Below are 18,959 nucleotides of genomic sequence, written 5' to 3'. Positions count from 1 at the left end.
TGAGTTGTGTATTTGGTTAAGACTCTATTTTAAAAGAAACTCTTTTCAAAACTCAAAACTTTTTTCAAAACTCAAAACCAAGTTTTTCAAAAACTCTATTTTAAAAGAAAAAAATTTCAAAAAAAATATATATATTTTTTAAAATTATTTTTAGAATCATGATTTGAGTATGGAGCCGTATTTTGAGTTATGAGTTTTGAAAATAAAAAATTTATTGCTTATAAATTTTGAAATTTTTTGAATTTATTTTTTTAGGGTAAATATTTTATATTTTAAATATTTATTTATTTATTTTAATGTGCATTATATTTCATACATCTATGTGTTGTATTTTTTTAATATTTTAAATATTAAAAATTTTAAATATTTTTTTAATTTTAAATATATGGTTTTTATTTTAAAAGAGTTTTTAATTGAGTTTTAAGTTTGTGTTTGGTTAAGAGTTTTGAAAATAATTTTTGAATTGAGTTTTGTTAAGAGTTTTGAAAATAATTTTTGAATTGAGTTTTGAGTAAAAACATGTTCCGAAAAAAGATTGTTTTTAGAAACATGTTTAGTTCTTTTTTAGAATCACAATTCTAATTAGAATTCTCATTTTTTTTTTTCAAAACTCATAGAGTCTTAACCAAATATACAACTCAAAATTCAATTCAAAAATTATTTTCAAAACTCATAACCAAACACAAACTTAAAAAAATACAAACTTATGTTAAATATATTTTTTAAATATATAATTTTTATTTTAAATATTTTATTTTATTTTATAAATATATTTTTAAATATTTTAATTTTTTTATTATGCGTTTGGTTGCGATTTGAGTATAGAGTTTTGAAAGTAGTGTAGAGTGTCGAGTTATGTGTTTGGTTATGAGGTTTGAAAATAATTTTTAAATTGAGTTTTTAGTTATGTATTTGGTTATGATTCGAGTGTGAAGTTGTGTTTTGAGTTTAAAATATTAAAATTTAAAAAATTAAAATATTTACAAAATAAAATAACATATTTAAATAAAAATTACATATTTAAAATAAAAATAAATTTTTAAAACATTTTTTAATATTTTTTAAAAAATAAATCCAAAAATACTGTTCCAAACACTGTTTGTTTCTTCCAAACCTATCATCAAATTCAAAAACATTTTTTAATATTTCAAAAGGAAGGGCAATAAGGTAATTTATTATAGAAAAAGTAACACCGTTTGGAACAATTTGACAGAAAGGAAAATGTTGACATTGTCAAGTAAAGTAAGGGAGGTTACTATAATTATTCAAATCACATGGGAAGTCCCTGTATTTGTCAAAAATATCAGGGGAAGTAAATGTAATTTACCCTTATTATTATTATTATTATTATGATAGTTGATTTGATAGTTGTGAGAAAAAAAATAAAACGATTATGATTTAATGTGATATTTTATTTTATTAACTATTTTAATTTAAAAAAAAAAAAACCAAAAAGCCTGACTTCCCATAAACGTCAACTCACTCTCTCTTTCATTTATTTTCTAATTATTAACGAATTTTCTTGTTGACAGCCTAGAAAATGGATCATGGATCTAGAAGTGGGCTCGTATGTTATTTTTCATAACAACAATGACAGAGACCATTAATTTTGGAGCTTTAAAAAGATCACTAATGACATAACACTCAATAAAAAAAAAAATACAACATCAAAGTCAAAACATCAAATCATTGATGGTGGTGCCACATCATTAGTGATAGCACTAATTAATGCTCCCACTCATTTTCCTTTTCATAAATATATATCATGTCAAATAGTGAATCCCATATATATATATATATACACACACAAAAATTATGGTGCATACTGAATACATATCATATGTGCCTTATAAGTAAAAAAAAAATGATATAATTTTAATTTTTTGAATCATAACTAAAAAAAAGAAAAAATGTTATAACTGAACACAACATGAGACATAACTAAATAATTCATGCGTTATAATTAAAATAATGTCATAATTAAAAAAGAAAATTGATCATAATTAAAGAAGAAAATAGCGCAATTAAAGGTGCATATGGTATGAGGTGTGCATAATAGAATTTCACTATATATATAGAAAAATTCTATTATGCATATCATATCATATACCATATGAATATTTAGTTATGTCATTTTTTTCTTTAGTTATAACTAATTTTCGTTAGTTATAACATTATTTTGAGATTTTGATTTTGACTTTGACTTTTTTGTATTTGATTATGATTTTTTTTTTAAAAAAAAATTAGTTATAACTTAAAAAATATAAAATTATGTCATTTTATTGTTTAGTTATAACATGTACCATAGTCTTTTCTATATATAACCCATAATTTATCATTTAATTTATCACTCTTAAAAATCACTCATAATGATACGTCTGACAAATGTTAAATTTTAATATATCAAATATTTTATTATGTTGGATCTAACTTCAATGTTACACAATTAGGGATCATTTAGTAGTGATAAATTAGTGGGACGTATATGAAATTTGGAAACATTTTGGGGCTAATTCGCAAAAACAATTTTTTTGAGTCCTATTTACTTAAAACCACAGATATATAAGCCTCGCTTTCATTTCTTTCCCATTGTGTTATCTGTATCACGGCAACCGACCCTCTCTCTCTCTCTCTCTCTCTCTCTCTCTATATATATATATATATTTCAGGTACTCGAAACCCTACCTCATCAGAACCCTAATTCCCTTCTTATATAGCGTGAATTCTCACTAATTTGATCAAACCTCTGATCTGTCAAACGTTTCTAGTCCTGTAAATTACATACCAATTTTTTAAATTCGCACAAAAAACAGAGAGAAGAGCAAAATCGAAGTCTCTATAACAATCCTTGGCATAAATGTTATCAGTGTTCGGAGTAAAATTTTGATCTTTTTTTTTGTTGTTATTTTTCAAAAATTTTACATTAATTGTTTGAAGCTTTTTTGGATTGGAAATAAAAGGTTTTGATTTGATTTATCTGAAAAACTGTGAAATTTCGCTATATAGGAGGGTCAGGTTTTGAAAGACATTTTCTGGGTTTTTGTGACGTGTTTGGAAGTGAAAGAGAAATGGTGGGTGGTGGAAATAGGAGGGATGAAGGGTCGTTGATGATTAACAATACCAACGTGTTTGCAGCGCTTGGGAAGAAGAAGAAGTCTGATAAGGATCGTGGGTCTTCGAAGAGTAAGGGTTCTTCGAAATCAAAATCGAAAGAGTCTGAGCCACAGGTTTTCTGGGCTCCAGCACCATTGACAGTGAAATCGTGGGCAGATGTTGATGATGAGGATGATGATGATTACTATGCCACCACTGCACCGCCTCAGTCGGTTTGGGGTTCGTCGGAATCTCAAGAGACTAAGGACAATCAAGCACATGTTGAGGTGTGTATATGAATGCTTTTCCACTCTTTATTCAATCAGATTATTGTAGTTTTGTGGTTATGCTATGAAATTCTGTTGCAACATTACAGTGCTGTATATTGTTTTTCGTTTCTTGGGATTTCATCTATTATTTGTATGATTTTGGTAGAATTGTAACATGAAGATTTTATTACATCATCTTCAGTTAGTGTTCTTATTAGTTGTTTTTGAGTACTCTTAGCTTGTGAAATGTTATGCACCATTCATTTAGCTGTGTTCAAGGTTCCAATTGCATCAATTTTAGGATGGTGTATTGATGGTATACTTGTGTTGTGTTGGTTACTTGTGTTGTGTTGGTTGCCTCTTTCTTCCCTTTGTTGCTTAAAGGAGAACTGTGTTTGTGAGGAGGACACAAGTATTATAGATCCTCGCAATGGGGAGTGTGTAAAAGAATTGAAATCTTATAATAGTTTATTTGATACAATTATGTAAAGCTGCTGAAATTGATGTTAATTGGTTCATCAAAAGAAATTGATAGAGTAAACCTTCGTTGAGTTAATGACCTTAGGCAATTTATGTTCAGAGGATGGGCTTTTAATTCGTTATTTTCCATTGAGACAAATGAAGCTTTAGTTTTGACAAAACAATAATTTCTTTATGAATGATTTTCTAGCCATAATATTTGAGGTTTGCACCATATTTGACAATGGTACTGTAGTTTCTATAGAATGATGATTGCTTGTTGAGGTAGAATCATTGGCTTGGGTTGGTTCTATCTCAATGCGTAGGTGATGTAGTCATAAAAGTTGGAAGCTGTTTTCACAATATTAAGAAGCAAGGTCCAAGAATGAAGATGGGGTAGAATTTCTGTTTGCATTCATGCTATCAATTGGAGACCATTCGGCAATTAATATTGTGATACTTGACTGAAACAAGCCTTCTGTGTAAAATTTTAGAATTTGTATCTGATGCAGATTTACCCTGTAATATAAATACACATATACATATATTAATTATGACTTTTACTTCTTGATTAATAGTTCTATTCTCGTTTGTTTTGTTAAAGGTGTTTTGTTATCTTTTAATATTTTCTTGGTTTGGAAGAGATGGATCCACGTAGCGACCCTGAGTATTAAGGACATTGACTCGTTGAGTTGAGTAAAGTTTTCCTGGTTTTGAGCAGTTCAGGATTTATATGTTTTTTACTTGTGGCATTATATTAATAGCTGGTTTAAAAAAATGACGAGTCTTGGAAAACTATTGCTCAAATATGATGTCGAATTACAGGAAAGTGAAAGTGAAGAAGACATTCTTGATGAGGGTGATGAGGAGGCAGATGAAGAGCATGACCAAGAACCAGAAGTCCCAGTACAACCCAAGCCTGTGGTGAATAAGGCCTCTGAAGTTTCTTCAGCACCTAAAGAGGCAGAAAGGCAGCTTTCTAAGAAGGAAAAGAAGAAAAAGGAGCTTGCAGAACTCGAGGCTCTTTTGGCCGATTTTGGAGTTTCCCCAAATGTGGATAATGCCCAAGATGAGTCGCGAGGTAATTATGCAATCAGTTTTTGGCTCATAAAAATTTGATTTTCATCTCTAATTGTTTCAATTCTACAATTAGGACTAATATTTCTTGCAACCTAAAACTCGAGTTTGTTATAGCGTGAGGATTGAATCTTGTTGATATTCAATTATTCATATTTTCCCAAGTAGTAGTTCATCATCAAAGGGTGACTTATGCAATTAAAATTGAAGTCTCTCTCTCTCAACTCCAAAATCATGGTTGAAATTATAGTTTGTATAGTTGCACTATCATCACCTTTTCTTTGATTTTGAGCTTTAGATTAGTGATTATCATTCTTTGAAGACTGCTCTTCTGCAAATATTAGTGCCGAGTCCTTTGTCTTATGTTATGTGGACTTCATGTGTTCTATATTTTTGCATGATACCATTCTAAAATGAATTTTAATACTTTCCACCAAGTAATATATATATATATATATATATTTTTTTTTTTGTGTGGAAGTGACTACAATTTGTTGGTGTTAAGGCTTTTAAACTCTGTACTTCAAAATGATTTCATTTATAAAACTTTTAGGTTACTATTTTACTTGTGGCTGAACGAGGAAGATGTGTTTGATTGCATTTGCAGATGTGAAAGAGAAGAAAGATGGAGAGACAAATGGAGTAGGAGCTGGTGAAAAGAATGAGAATGTACCTTCAGAGTCCAAAAGTGCAAAGAAAAAGAAAAAGAAGGATAAATCTTCCAAGGAGGTCAAGGAACTGCAAGATCAAGCCAACAGCTCAGACGTCACCAATGCACCGGAGGAAACTGCTGGGACCGAACAGGGAGGAGAAGAAGATGCATCTGCTGTTGATGTAAAAGAGCGGCTAAAGAAGATTGCTGCTGCAAAGAAGAAGAAATCCAATAAAGAGTTGGACAGTGCCGCCAAAGCTGCTGCCACAGAGGCTGCTGCAAGAAGTGCAAGACTTGCTGCTGCGAAAAAGAAAGAGAAGAATCACTATAACCAGCAGCCGGCACGTTAAGAGCCCTTTTTGTTTGACATTGATACGAGGATACCTTTGGTTGTTCATTTGCCAACGCAGAATAATCAGAGCGGGATGTGGGTGGTGCTGATTTGAAGACAGATGACCTTTTGTAGTTTTTCCATGGGTGTAGTGTTTCATAAAAACAGAAAACTCAATACAAAATTTTTATCAAGAGAATTTCAAATCAAAAGCCCTTTCAGAAAGGTTATGTAATTTGTTGGTGGTAGACTGGTAGTTGTGCTTGTTTTTACAGAAGAAAGTATAATACTGTTTGGTACTATAATCGGGAAAAAATAAATAAATAAATCAATGCAACAATAATATCATGTTGTTATTATTAATAACAATCAAACTGAGCATAATGAATCTCATTCTGTAGATGTACTTATTATTAAATTATGTTTGATGGCAATTATATATTTGAACAAAAATGTTAGGGATCTTAAAATTTTTATCAAAAATTTTATCCTGTGTTAGATGCGTGTGTGATTCACATGGTGTAGGTTTCACGCGTATGTGAAACCTTTGGTAGAAATTTTGATAGAATTTTTAAGGTCTGTAGCATTATTCATATTTGAATCATAGGATTCACCAATCTTGTATACATTTCTGGTACATTAGTTATAAATAAAATCTATACCAAATACTTGACACAAATTTTTGAAATAAAAAAAGGGGGATGCACCAATAAATCCCAAATTAATAACTTATACACTGTTTAGTCCTAAAAATTTTCTTATAGACTGAAAGGTCGCATTACAATGTTTCAAACATCAGATTAATGTTTCAAACATTAGATTTCAAACATCTAATGTTCATCAGATTTCAATAATGTTTGAAATTATAGGATGAATGTTTCAAACATTAGATTTCAAACATCTAATGTTCATCAGATTTCAATAAATTTTGAAATTATAGAATGAAACATCAAATTCATTTACATCATGAACATCATGATGATGTATAAATGGGACTAAATGGAGCATAAGAAAACTTTTAGGACTAAATGGTTCAACTTTTCAGAAATTAGGATTTATGGGTAAATTTTCCATAAAAAAATAAATCACTTTCTTTGGTTTTGGATTTTCCCAAAATTACTTCTTGAATTTTCAATTCATAATTTCTTATTTTTAGTGATTTTTTTAATATTTTAATAATATATTAAAAAAATTTAAATTCATATAATTTAAATGCACTTAAAAATATATAATTTATAATTAAAAAAATTAAAATTCACTAAATACAAAAATTTAATACATTTTCATTTTTTTTTTTTGTATTTTTTGAATTCTTTTTAGATTTTTCATAATTATTTTACTTTTTTAAGTCCATTTTGATTAAGTGCATCTAAGAGCTTTTTAAAAAAAAAATTGAGTAAAATATGAAAAACCTTCACTGAAAACAACAAAATATGAAATTATTTTTGAAAACTCAACCAACCAGACTGTAAAATTTAAGGTTGCGCTTGATAGAATTTTATAAATATAATTTGAAAATATGAGTTGTATTTTGAGTTTATGAGGTTTATAATTATGATTTGAGTGTGAAAAATTTATTTGGTGAAGAATTTTGAAAAGAGTTTGAATTGAGTAGAGAATTTTTGATGTGATATATAATGTTTGATATAAAAACTTACAACTCATAACCAAACATACTATTCAAAATTCTATTAAAACACAGAAAAACATTTAAAAATTCAGAAAATATTTTTTTTGAATATATAAAAATTAACATATGTAAATTGTAAAAAAAAAAAAAAAAATTGCACTGTTCCGGTCAACCGGTGGGACGACCGGTTAGGCGAAATTTGGAAAAAAAAATTTTGAAAACTGCACCTGAGATAGAGTGTTTTGTGCAGAGTTTTGGAAACGTGTTTTGAGAACTGTAACCAAACATGATACTTGAATGAAAATGTAAAATCATGATTGCAAAACACAACCAAACACAGCCTAAACAACTCAATAAATTATACCAATAGGACCACCACGTAAGGGATGCATTCTGATCAGTTTCCAAACAACCATGTACAATGTGCCCTAATATCTAGAAACTATTGCTGCATTCAACTCAAATCAAAATCTTCATAGAATTCACAAACATTTTTAAGCACCAATAGCAAAGAAGAAGAAAAAATGGAAGTCTCTAGAAAAATGGTCAGGTCAATTGACCGTTTCATTTCTTCAACTCTGAAAATAAATATAGAGTGTACAACAATCCAACAAATATCCCACATCCCCTCTGTGATAATGTTAGCTATAGATTGCTAGCTTACTGAACAACCTGTCAAGGTATACAATCTATGCTTGATGATGCCTCTTATCTCTTGGCAGCAGAAGACAGAGAGAGCGATGATAAGCTCTTTTCCAACATTTAATTAACCATATCATGGATCCCAACCCAATTCCAAGACATGAATCTAAGGCAGCACAGATTTTGCCCGTGTTGATACTATCTCCGCTTGTACCTGCAGAAAAACGATGAAAGACAGTATGAGAAACTACTTCCAACTTTTATGATGAAGCAAATGCAAATACTGCATATTAACAGGACACCGATGGATTACTAGCACAGATTCAGCATGAAAGTAGGGCAGCAGCATTAACCAAAAATTTCTCAAGCGAGACCTAGAAAGTGAGGAGCCATCATGGACCAAGAATTCACATTGTAAAACTCACAAATCAGCTATGAAATTAGGAGCAGTTAAACTGGAAGTGATGACCCAAAATGCCAATAATACCAAATAAGTGAGTAGACAAGACAAACAGATTCATTTACAGTACTGCAAGATCATACAAGGGAACAACATGAAAAAGAAGCCTCTATCAGCTACCACAGGGCACAAACAAACACAAACTGATTTTTATTCCTTTTGTGGAGAATTCAGGTCTTCACACAAAAGAAGAAAAAACTACTCATTTTTTCTTCTCTTTGTTTCTGTAAGTTTACATTAATTAGAAATAAGTTTTACGTTGATGTTTGGATCTTGATTTGAGTAGGGATTTGTGAAAGGAAAGGAAAATGAGAGGGAAAGAAAAGTGAAAATTTTGGCTTCTATTCTGGTCACTAAACCCTTCCCTTTTCCTTTCCCTCCATAAATCCCTACTCAAATCCAAGATCCAAACACAACCTTAAGGAAATACAGGCTAGTAACATGTGACAACAAAGTATGTTCAGCACTGTTAAGCTACTATAGGTCACAATTAAGGGGTCATTAGCAAGCAAGCAATCAGGCTAACCTTTTCATACGTAACTGTAGAATATATTCTTGAATTACTAAGATAGGAAGAAACTGAGACAGCTAACTCCCATAGTTGACCACTCAAAATATTGAATTTGATATCAATACCAACCATACATGCAAAACAACAATTGCTTTGGTAAATGGAACTTGGAACAAAATGCATACCTTGACTTGCTCTTAAATGACTTTTTCTTTCCACCTCCATGAAGGTTTCTTTTCTGTTTTTTCTCACTCATATCACTCTGGAACAGGTCCCGCATCTCATCTGTCCTTGACTGAGTTCCTTGTGAAGGACGTTTTGCTTTCTTGACTGTCTTTTTAACAATCTTGCCAGCATCCGCTGCCTTCTTCACAGCCTTCACTGCTTTTGCCCGTCGATAAGCTATGTCAACAAGGGAAATCCCACCTTTTTCTTTCTTATTTTTTCCACTTCCCTGAAAAGTTCAAACATCAATTACCAACCACTTTGTAATGCAAGAACTATAAAAACTGATTAACCAGCAACTTTACATGTATAGGGGCCCATTTTATGTTGTTAATTTCCTATAAATTACAGTGAAATTCAACCGACAAAACAAAGAAAAAGAAAAGGAGAGGCACATACTTCCAACTCTTCCATGTCATTCTCATCGTCCAATCTCTCTCTAGCTGCTTCCAGTTTCCTCCTCTTCTTCCTCGGAAGATTTTTCTACTCAACAAAGATCAGGCGACAGTGAGTACCATCAATTATTTTGGTTACCTCACAGAATATTTTAGTTTGAAATATATAAATTAAATGTACAATAACAAACACCTCACGCTCTCGCTTTCTCTTTTCCTTCATCTTAAGGTCTTCAGCTTGTTGGGCACTAATAAACTCATTTCCAGAACTTCTTCCTTTTTCTGAAGTTGCCTGTAAAAGGGATTTCAGATGCCAAGTCAACAATTATTTAACTACACAGCAAGAAAATTTACTTTCCAAGATTAAATTTTGATATACATGAGAAATCAAGGCATACAGCAAGAGATGCAGGGTTCTTCAATAAAACATTTATGCTACAAAAAAAACTACCTTTGCTTCTTTAGCTACAAGTTTTTTCTCCTTCTCTGTTACAAACCAGGTTCTTTTAGGGCGTGAAAAGATTTCGTCTCTATGTTCAATCATATTTTCTGCCTGTGAAGTCATTTAAGAGTGTAAATCACATTTAAAAAAAATAAAGCTTTTGGCAATACATTGCCTCAACAAATGAAACTTTCCCATTAGGTGGAAAGCATTTATGGTATAAGTTTTGGAAGTGATCATCGAACTTATGGCCATTTCCAACAAACCACAGCCATAAATTTCAGTCAGTAGATAAGAGAGAGAAAAACCTTTGCTGCCTCCATTTCAGCTTTTCTTAAGGCCATCTCTTCCCTGCACAAACATAAAATGATGATCAAATTTAAAGGAGGGCACATTTGGAAAACAAACTGATATTGGAAATAATAAAGACCTCTCTTCTTGGAGAATTGCAGCCACTTGATCCTCCATTTGGTCAATGATCTGAGACCATTTAGTTGTTGATTGCTCTGCAACAATCCGGCTCTTCAGCTTTGAACCAGCTCTCTTTGCCTGTTACAGTAAAAACCACAACTCGATAACTGTCATTCACCATCTGTTAGCATCAATATACTTCTCGAGAGGGGCCCCTAAAAAAAATGCTAAAAGAGTTGGATGGTTTGAACTACAGAAAGTCGAGCCACCATGTTCCCATAACCATGCATCCTTTTGATAATAATTTTAATAAAAGTGATGGTGCAACTGTGTTATTGCAAGGACCAGAACTGATTGAAAGCATGATCACTCAATTATGTGTGTGTCAACATGGCTAAGGAGATGAACGAACAAGCACAACTTGATTTGAGAAAGAATAAAAGCTACAACAAATGAAGTTAGTTAATGGTAGAGAGGGGCTGAAAGAAACAAGAACTTGGCATGACCGTTGCATGCATCTTTGTAGGACTTGGATTTTTAAACAAATATGGGAAGCTTAACTAATTTTTTTTTTAAAAGTTAGAAGAGATTTAATACTTCATTCTAGAATTTAATATAGGATTTTATTTTATGACTGAAGAAGAAAAATTAACATAAAATAGAAAGTTCTGAAATTCAAAATAGAGTAGACAAATTACTTAAGGATATACCAGGGTAGCAAGGAATACACTTCTTTGGCTTTGAATCCACAAGAAGACGCCATATACACATTAGCAAGATGTACAGTTTTCTGGACCCCTAGTGGACACCTCAGTGACTTAGGGTCACATCCCCCTAACAAGAAGACTCATGTGAGTCTTTATCTTGCCTATCAACAATAAAAAGATGTACAGATTTCTGTCTAAAAGAGATGCATTTGGCAAATTTTGGTTGTCTTAGACGCAACTTAGAGTTGTAGGCACAAAGGGGCCCTTGAGGGATCATGCATGAAAACTTAACCATGAAGCATATATAGCCACATGGGTATGTAAATTGAAATGACTTCAGTTGAGAAAATGCCACCACATCTACAGAAGTTCAAAGTTTAGATAAACTTATCATGCAACCACCAACGCGAATGCCAACACCAACTTCAACTGAGTGGTTCAAACATTCTATTTTTCAATCACGTAGTATTGCCCTCAGTTCTACCCCGTGATGTACAACCCTGCCTAACCTAGTCATCAGCATCCTCAGAAAAAATCAAACCCAACACCCCTCAATTACCTAGTACACACTAGATATTAATTGGCCTGGAGCTCATCGATTCAATGATGAAATGTCAAAAAATTAGAGTCTGACTGATATATTAGATTTTCATTTCATCATAATGCTTCCATCTTTCAGTGTATAATATACATACAAAAAATTTAATAGACCCCATAAGGAGTTAGCTAGATATGAGAAAGAATATGATGACTCACAATGGCTTTCAAGAGAGACCGATCATTATCAGTGACAAATGTAACAGCATATCCTTCTCTACCAGCTCTTGCTGTGCGACCTACTCGATGAACATAACTGCAGAAAATAAAATAAAAAAGAAATAAGATTTGAGATACTGAACAAAAAAATTTCAATTAAGCTAAATAAGCAATAGTTGCAAAAGGATAATTTGATCTCTGATTTCTTTGGGCATATGCTAATGCAAGTTTAGTGTATGTATAACAAAATAATGGGGGACAACAAAGTATGTGTATGCACATCAAGAAAAGCAAAAATTATAGTTCCAATGTGAAACTGAAGTAAATAACAGTTTAGAAATGCAATAGCAGCATCAAGGACAAGTAAGTATCAACCTAGTAAGGTCTCGGGGGCATGCAAAGTTTATAACTGTTTGAACACCAATGATGTCAAGTCCCTACAGAAGACAACCAAGCTGTAAGATGTCATTAACAAAATATGGCTTGGTATTTTATTTTAGTTTAGGTTGAAGAACTGGGTTGAATAATCTCATCTTACACGAGCAGCAACATCAGTTGCAATAAGAAAATCTACTTGCTGCTTCCTGAAAAGTTCCAAAGCCTATACAGAAACCATGAGTAACAGATTAGCAAACTGAATATCCGCTCAATTAGCAACTCACAGAACTAGCAACTCACATCAAGACGCTGGGCTTGGGTAAGATTTCCATGTAGTTCGGCACCTTTGAACCCAGCTAATCCAAATAAAATCTTCAGCCTATGTGCAGCCTGCTTTGTTCCACTGCCAACGGAAAAAGTAAAATCAATATAATGAAGTCACAGAGACCACATCAGTAAGTGAAAGTGGAAAATTGAACAAACAAAATGATATTAATGATGAGACTATTATTAGTCTAAGCACACGCCTCCCTGCGTTAAATATATATTGAGGGTTTTGATCAGCTTAAAGCAATGCTGAACTGCTCAAACATGAATTTTGATCAACATGCTAAATTGTGGCTTTTCTTGTTCCCCTTCTCTCTTCTATTGACTATAACAGGATGGGATTCATGATGCAAGTCCCTCCCATCCCTACTCCTGAGTGCTCCCATTTTTTTTTTTTCTCTTTCTTTTCATTTCATTTCATTTTTCATTTTTCTTAAGATGGACACCAGTAATGAGATTTGCACCACATTTCTCAAAATAAAACATTTTAAACGAATCTTCAAAATCCACATTGAGCCTTGAATTTTTTCCAATTCCAATTGAGTGACTTGCAAAATAACCATCAAGGTTGTTCAGGGTTCATGGTAATAGCTTTCGATATAACTTCCTCTGTAACACCAAATCCAGGATTGAATGTTTCATTGCTAAGGCCAATGTCCATGAAGAGAATCTTGAGTCGAAACTGCCTCATAATAGATTACCTTATGGATCCCTTTTCAGGGGCCTTCAGTAGGAATCATGAAGCGCACAAATGTAGATTCAATCAATACAGTTTATTCAAACTGACCCAAATTTGTTTCTCTATTTGAGTTACAATGATCAAAAGAACATTTTTAGAGAAAGTGCATCCCCCAAAATGAATCACATTATTAGATTACAAGGAACGCCGGTAAGAATATGCTTAACAGCATTGAAAAACCTGAAAATTATCACTCTGGATGTGAAAGTCTTGGAGCACAGTGCAAGAAGAACTGCCTCCTGATTCACTTCACGCATTCGGCGTATCCTAACCACCCTGCACACAAGCAACCAATAGTTGTTTGTGAGCAACCCAAATTGAATGTAAAGAAAAAATAAAATGCTTATACATCAAAATTGTTATTAACATAACCCTCAATCCTTCAAGATTATAAAAGACTATTCATATATATATATACACAAATGTACATATACAAGTATATCATCCTGACATGTGACCATCAATTTGTAAAATTCCAGCCAAATATAAGGGGCCATGGAAGTTAAAAGGTATTACTCCTCCGTCAGTGATGCTGGTCTTTTTGTGGATGGGTCAGCAGAGAGGCGCAATGGCCGGGTGAGAGAAAGCTTGATAAGTTCGTCGACTTCTTCAGTCATAGTAGCTGAAAATAGCATGGTCTGTCTTCGTTTAGGGCACAGTCTAACCTGAAAAAATAAAAGAAAAAGAAATACGAAATATAAAAAATAAAACAGCATATTCCGGTTAGGGCTGCAAAACAAAGCAAGCTCCACATGAGCAATTCAGAAGTTCAGTTTGGTTTCGGCTTGTTCAAGAGGGACAGACATTTCATCAAAGCCATGCGCAGACAAAAACTTCGAGCTTGTTTAGTTAGTTATCAAAAAAAAAAATAGGGAAAGAAACTGTAGGTTAGAATATACCAGCTCACGAATTTCAGCACTAAATCCAAGCTCCAGAAGGCGATCTGCCTCATCAAGGATCAAAACTGCAAGATCATCCAAATCTACGGACAAAGAATTGCGCAAATGATCTATCATACGTCCTGGAGTTGCCACAACAATATCTGGCATTGATCTCAAAGCTACTTCTTGCATCTGAAATAAATTCAGGATCAATAATACCATTTTGACAGAAACACAGATTTTAGAAGGTCAAACGATATGAATAACAGGGAATCAACATTTCCTAAAATAAATGAGAAATGTGAGAACCACATCGTTCGCACAAGGATGGACCATTTTTCTTCTCGGGAAAGAGAAGAGGCCTTCCATCCATAGAGCCTGTACACAACATTAAGAAAACTGGAAAAGGCAATCATTCATACATGCCATTTTAGTGTTCTTAAGTGACCAAAAAAATCGAGAATATCAAAAACTCCAAACTAACTGAATGTTTGAAATTTCAAGAGACATTCATATCCAAATCAATAAATAGATTCAGGTGTTTGGGGGAAGTAACCACTAATTCAACCACAAAGTAGATGCAAACTCAATTGCACAAAAATTAAAAGAGGTTCGGAGGGGTTGAATTCTGATCTACTAGAAGGAACTAACTCCACCAAAAACCAGATTTAAAGTTAATAAACTATTAAGGATATCAAAACTTGTATACAAACCTTCGTTGATAGCCCACCCACAACCAGACAGCATCTGATATCTGTGAATTGAGCAATTTTCTGTACCATACTATGAACCCTGTAAGAAATAATAGAAACACAAAATTGTTTCATAAACAAGGTAATCCAAATGGAGAATATAAGTACAATTGGAAGGACATGTTCTCCAAACAATATCTCTCGCTAAAAAGTGTAAAGTACTAAGGAACCAAAATTGGGAGTAAGTTCAATTTGTGTGGTTCTTGAAAAGCATCTTGATTGTTGACATTAATAGCAGCTATTTGTCAATCCATAGTTTTCCAAATAACCCAAATTAGAAAGTGATAATCAACAATTATTCCTAGTGGACAGATTACTGCAACATATCCCTCAATGGTTATTGTTACTCAGTATGCATGCTTTGATGCATAGGGGAGGGGAAAGGGAGACTTCGTAATTCAAAGTAAGAAGAAAGATGGGCTTTAAATCATCTTGGAAAGGAAAAGGGGAAAACTTAAAAAAACAAAAGATGTAACAACATTCCAAGTAAAAAACATATTTTATACGTGCTAACTTTTAAATTAAATCCTTTGTCATCATTTCTTTTCTCATAAATTTCCACCCACATTTTTTTACATGCTCCTCTTGCCCCTTGGTAGCTAGGAAGCATAGATACAGATACGAGATACAGATACGACACGATACGGATACGGCGATACGATAAAACCTAAAAAAATAGGATACCTGTACGGCTAGGATACGTTTGTGAAAAATATATTTTTTAAAATTATTAATAGTGAGTTACACAAAAGCTAAAGAACGTTGAGAAACCATAATGTAATTTTATAATGCAAAATACTAACCTTTAAGAATTTTGATTTAATTTAAGCTAGTAGCTTGTTTACTTTTTAAATTTTTAATAGGTCTTGCAAATATTTCATTTCAATATCAAGTTTAATATACTTATATTACAATAATAGAACAATTCACAACTTGTCTCTATACTTTTTCTTTTGACACTAGTGAAAAATATTGTATTCAAGTTTACTTGCTTATTTATTTATTGATATTTAATTTTACCATTGTTATATTCTCTTGTTAATTCTTACTTTCTATGCAGTTATAGGGGACATGCATGAAATAATTAAAATACATCAATTTGATAAATTCTATTATTTAACTCACTATACTCTTCTTATCGAAGAACTTAACAAAGTATTAGAAAAATATTCTTATATTTATACTTGCAATTATATTATATTATATTACTATGCAAGAAATGTTACAATTTTAATTTCATAAAACAAGTAAACATGACTTGAAGTATCTGATATTTCAAAATTAAGTATCCAATACTCCAAAATTAATGAAAAAATAATTAAGAAGTATCCGATACTTTTAATAAGTATTCGATATGTATCCGTGAGTATCCAAGGAGTATCGGTATCCGATACGGATACGATACGATACGAATACATCACCCTATTTGAAGTATCCGTGATTCATAGCTTGGTAGAGCCTTCACATTGAAACAAATAACTCATCCATATCATTCATTCCTCTTTTACACATGGCAAATCTCAGGTTACTTCTCCAATCTTGTGTTCAATTGACCCTCTTATATGTTCATTTTCATTATGTCCTTCCATGCCTTGTCACCCATACATGTTAACATAATGATGCAAATAATGTGGATTAAAAATCCAAGAAACAACAATACTATGCACTCTTTTTGGATTAGCCTGTGCTTGTGAGACCACTTTGTGTGCTTTCTAAGTTGCTTTGGAGTCTAATCTGTGCTATATTCGCAGATTTGATGATTAATTCAGTCAGTTAAGTTCTGGACTTTTACTTCAAAAGTCATATATTTTTTAGTCATGTAATGATGTAACCACTTAGGGGCAAATTGTTGCTTGAGCTTATTTTATTCTGCCAAAAAGGAAAATAATCCCTCACACAGAAGTAAATCCATGATTCAAGTGTAAATATGACACTATACCGGATCATTATAATATCAAACAAAGATTAACTTGGTTAAAATAACACTCACTGAACAGCCAACTCCCTGGTTGGAGTAAGAATAAGAACTCGAATTGCTGGTGCACGTTTTGGACGGTACAATAATCTCTCCAGAGTAGGTAAGGCAAAGGCAGCAGTCTGTACAGAGGAACACCACAGGAAATTACTTTCACCAAATTGCCAATCATCAAATGCTACAATTTTTGTTCCTTCAAAACAATCATTAAACTTCATATTGTAATTGGCAACTAATTACAGACAAGACAATTACCTTTCCAGAACCAGTAATTGCACTCCCGCATATATCACGCCCCGATAAAGCCAGTGGTACGCAGGCTGCCTACAAATCAAATGCTATTACCTTACCAAAAATACATAACCAAATGCTATACACAAAGACTTGCAATATATATTGAATAGTAAATTAGAAATAAATGAAGCCACAGATAGAAGAAGACCTGAATTGGCGTCGGCTTAGTGTAGCCCAATGCTTCGCAAGCTCGAAGCAATGGCCTTGACAGATTAAGCTCCATGAACGAATTCGCGTGGAAAGAGGTCCCTTCTGAGGGGGCAAAGAACGACTTCTCACCGGTGTAGGTGTTAGCCGCATCGTCACCGTCCTCGGATTTGTAATCCTCCTAAAGAAACAATCATCTTGCTTAGTTTTTAATTTGTTGTTTTTCGTATTAATTTGTTAATATTTAATTTTTTTTTTCAATTATCTCTTAAATACACTTAAAAATAAAATATTTATGAAAAAAATCACTAAAAACACTTATCTTGCAAAAATTCACTAAAAAGACACCAAAAAGTGCCGATTTTTTTGCTCTTTTCAAAGAATTATTTCACAAGAGTTTAAAGTTTTTAGTTTTTAGGTACTGCACCTTCATCTAAAAAATATATGGAAAAAAAATACAAAAAAATAACAAATTATGAGTTCGAAAACCAAACATGAAGATAAGATTGACGAGAAAATGTGAGGAGGACTTACTTGGCGGTCTGGTTCGGAATCAGAGGAGTCTTCGTCGGCGGCGGCGACGGGGAGAGTGGTGGAACGTTCTTGGAGGAGTTTGGAGATCTTGAAATCGACAGAGGTGGTGCTGCGGCGGGCGTGCTCTTCGGCGACTGATTCGGAGTAGGCAGCGAAGTCCCATGGAGATTGAGATTTGTGATTAGCTAGGCTTTGTTCTCCATCGTCTTCTTCATCTTCTTCTTCCTGCTCGTCGTGTTGGTGCTCGACGTCTTCGTCGCTCGGGGGCTCGAAGAGGAAGCTATTTTCCGCCATGGGAAGTTGCAGGTCCAATTTGAGGGGTTTAAGCAAAAAGGTTGAGCTTTTGTTTTAGGTTTACGCGCAGGGGTTTTAGACGCTTTGAAGAATAGTAAATTACACTTACTCCCTCGTATTTTTAAGAAAATACAATAGGTCTCCTAGTTTTAATATATTTATATTAAAAAATCAAAATTAATGGCGTTGTTTGGTTTGTGTTTCAGAAATAATTTTCTGAAATCTTCTCTGAAAACACATTTTTGGGAGTAATCAAACCAAACAGATTTTCCCAAAAAAATTCTCAGAAATGTGTTTGGTTGTCTTTTTTTAGAATCACTTTTCAAAACAAATTCTCAGAAATCCGTTTGGTTGGTTTTTTCAGAAATACAAAATACAAACACCTCCAATTATGTAAACATGTTTTGTTTTTTTCTTTTCTTTTTTTTTTTTTTTTTGAGAATGAAGCAAAACAACACAAATTAGAATGAAATTGATGGATACTCACAGCATGGTCAAGAAATTCATGCAATAAAGCTGTATTTTCTAATGTAAAAATCTGGCCTTATGCCAAATCAGTTCACCTTTAGCAGCATAAT

General features: G+C 32.7%; 2 protein-coding genes across 2 annotated transcripts; one reads left to right on the top strand and one right to left on the bottom strand.

Moving 5' to 3' along the window:
* Positions 1-2,571: 2,571 nt before the first annotated feature.
* LOC114310989 (uncharacterized) lies at positions 2,572-6,116 on the top strand. The gene is made up of 4 exons (XM_028257083.2): positions 2,572-2,875; positions 3,007-3,380; positions 4,647-4,902; positions 5,506-6,116. The coding sequence occupies exons 2-4, from the start codon at positions 3,069-3,071 to the stop codon at positions 5,898-5,900; spliced, it is 963 nt and encodes a 320-aa protein (XP_028112884.2). The 5' UTR covers positions 2,572-2,875; positions 3,007-3,068; the 3' UTR covers positions 5,901-6,116.
* Positions 6,117-7,943: 1,827 nt separating this feature from the next.
* Positions 7,944-18,479, bottom strand: LOC114310987 (DEA(D/H)-box RNA helicase family protein). The gene is made up of 19 exons (XM_028257079.2): positions 18,088-18,479; positions 17,555-17,734; positions 17,368-17,436; positions 17,128-17,234; positions 15,099-15,177; positions 14,404-14,577; positions 14,021-14,169; positions 13,685-13,780; positions 12,739-12,841; positions 12,599-12,661; positions 12,436-12,497; positions 12,061-12,157; positions 10,617-10,735; positions 10,495-10,537; positions 10,196-10,297; positions 9,938-10,036; positions 9,749-9,832; positions 9,310-9,578; positions 7,944-8,367 (listed from the first exon to the last, which is right to left on the bottom strand). Exons 1-19 carry the CDS (start codon positions 18,379-18,381, stop codon positions 8,352-8,354), a joined length of 2,205 nt encoding a protein of 734 aa, XP_028112880.2. The 5' UTR covers positions 18,382-18,479; the 3' UTR covers positions 7,944-8,351.
* Positions 18,480-18,959: the final 480 nt, after the last annotated feature.

This window comes from Camellia sinensis, chromosome 13, assembly GCF_055761805.1.
Source record: "Camellia sinensis isolate YWXY chromosome 13, ASM5576180v1, whole genome shotgun sequence".
Classification (NCBI taxonomy): domain Eukaryota; kingdom Viridiplantae; phylum Streptophyta; class Magnoliopsida; order Ericales; family Theaceae; genus Camellia; species Camellia sinensis.
This window is presented reverse-complemented; position numbering and strand designations above follow the sequence as displayed.

Excerpts from the sequence above, each read along its gene's own strand:
- LOC114310989 (XM_028257083.2), top strand. The coding sequence starts at position 3,069 with ATGGTGGGTGGTGGAAATAGGAGGGATGAAGGGTCGTTGATGATTAAC. Across the intron at positions 3,381-4,646 it reads ACAATCAAGCACATGTTGAG|GAAAGTGAAAGTGAAGAAGA; the intron begins GTGTGTATATGA and ends GTCGAATTACAG. Across the intron at positions 4,903-5,505 it reads TGCCCAAGATGAGTCGCGAG|ATGTGAAAGAGAAGAAAGAT; the intron begins GTAATTATGCAA and ends TTGCATTTGCAG.
- LOC114310987 (XM_028257079.2), bottom strand. The coding sequence starts at position 18,381 with ATGGCGGAAAATAGCTTCCTCTTCGAGCCCCCGAGCGACGAAGACGTC. Across the intron at positions 17,437-17,554 it reads CTAAGCCGACGCCAATTCAG|GCAGCCTGCGTACCACTGGC; the intron begins GTCTTCTTCTAT and ends TTTGATTTGTAG. Across the intron at positions 10,298-10,494 it reads CTGAAATGGAGGCAGCAAAG|GCAGAAAATATGATTGAACA; the intron begins GTTTTTCTCTCT and ends ATGACTTCACAG.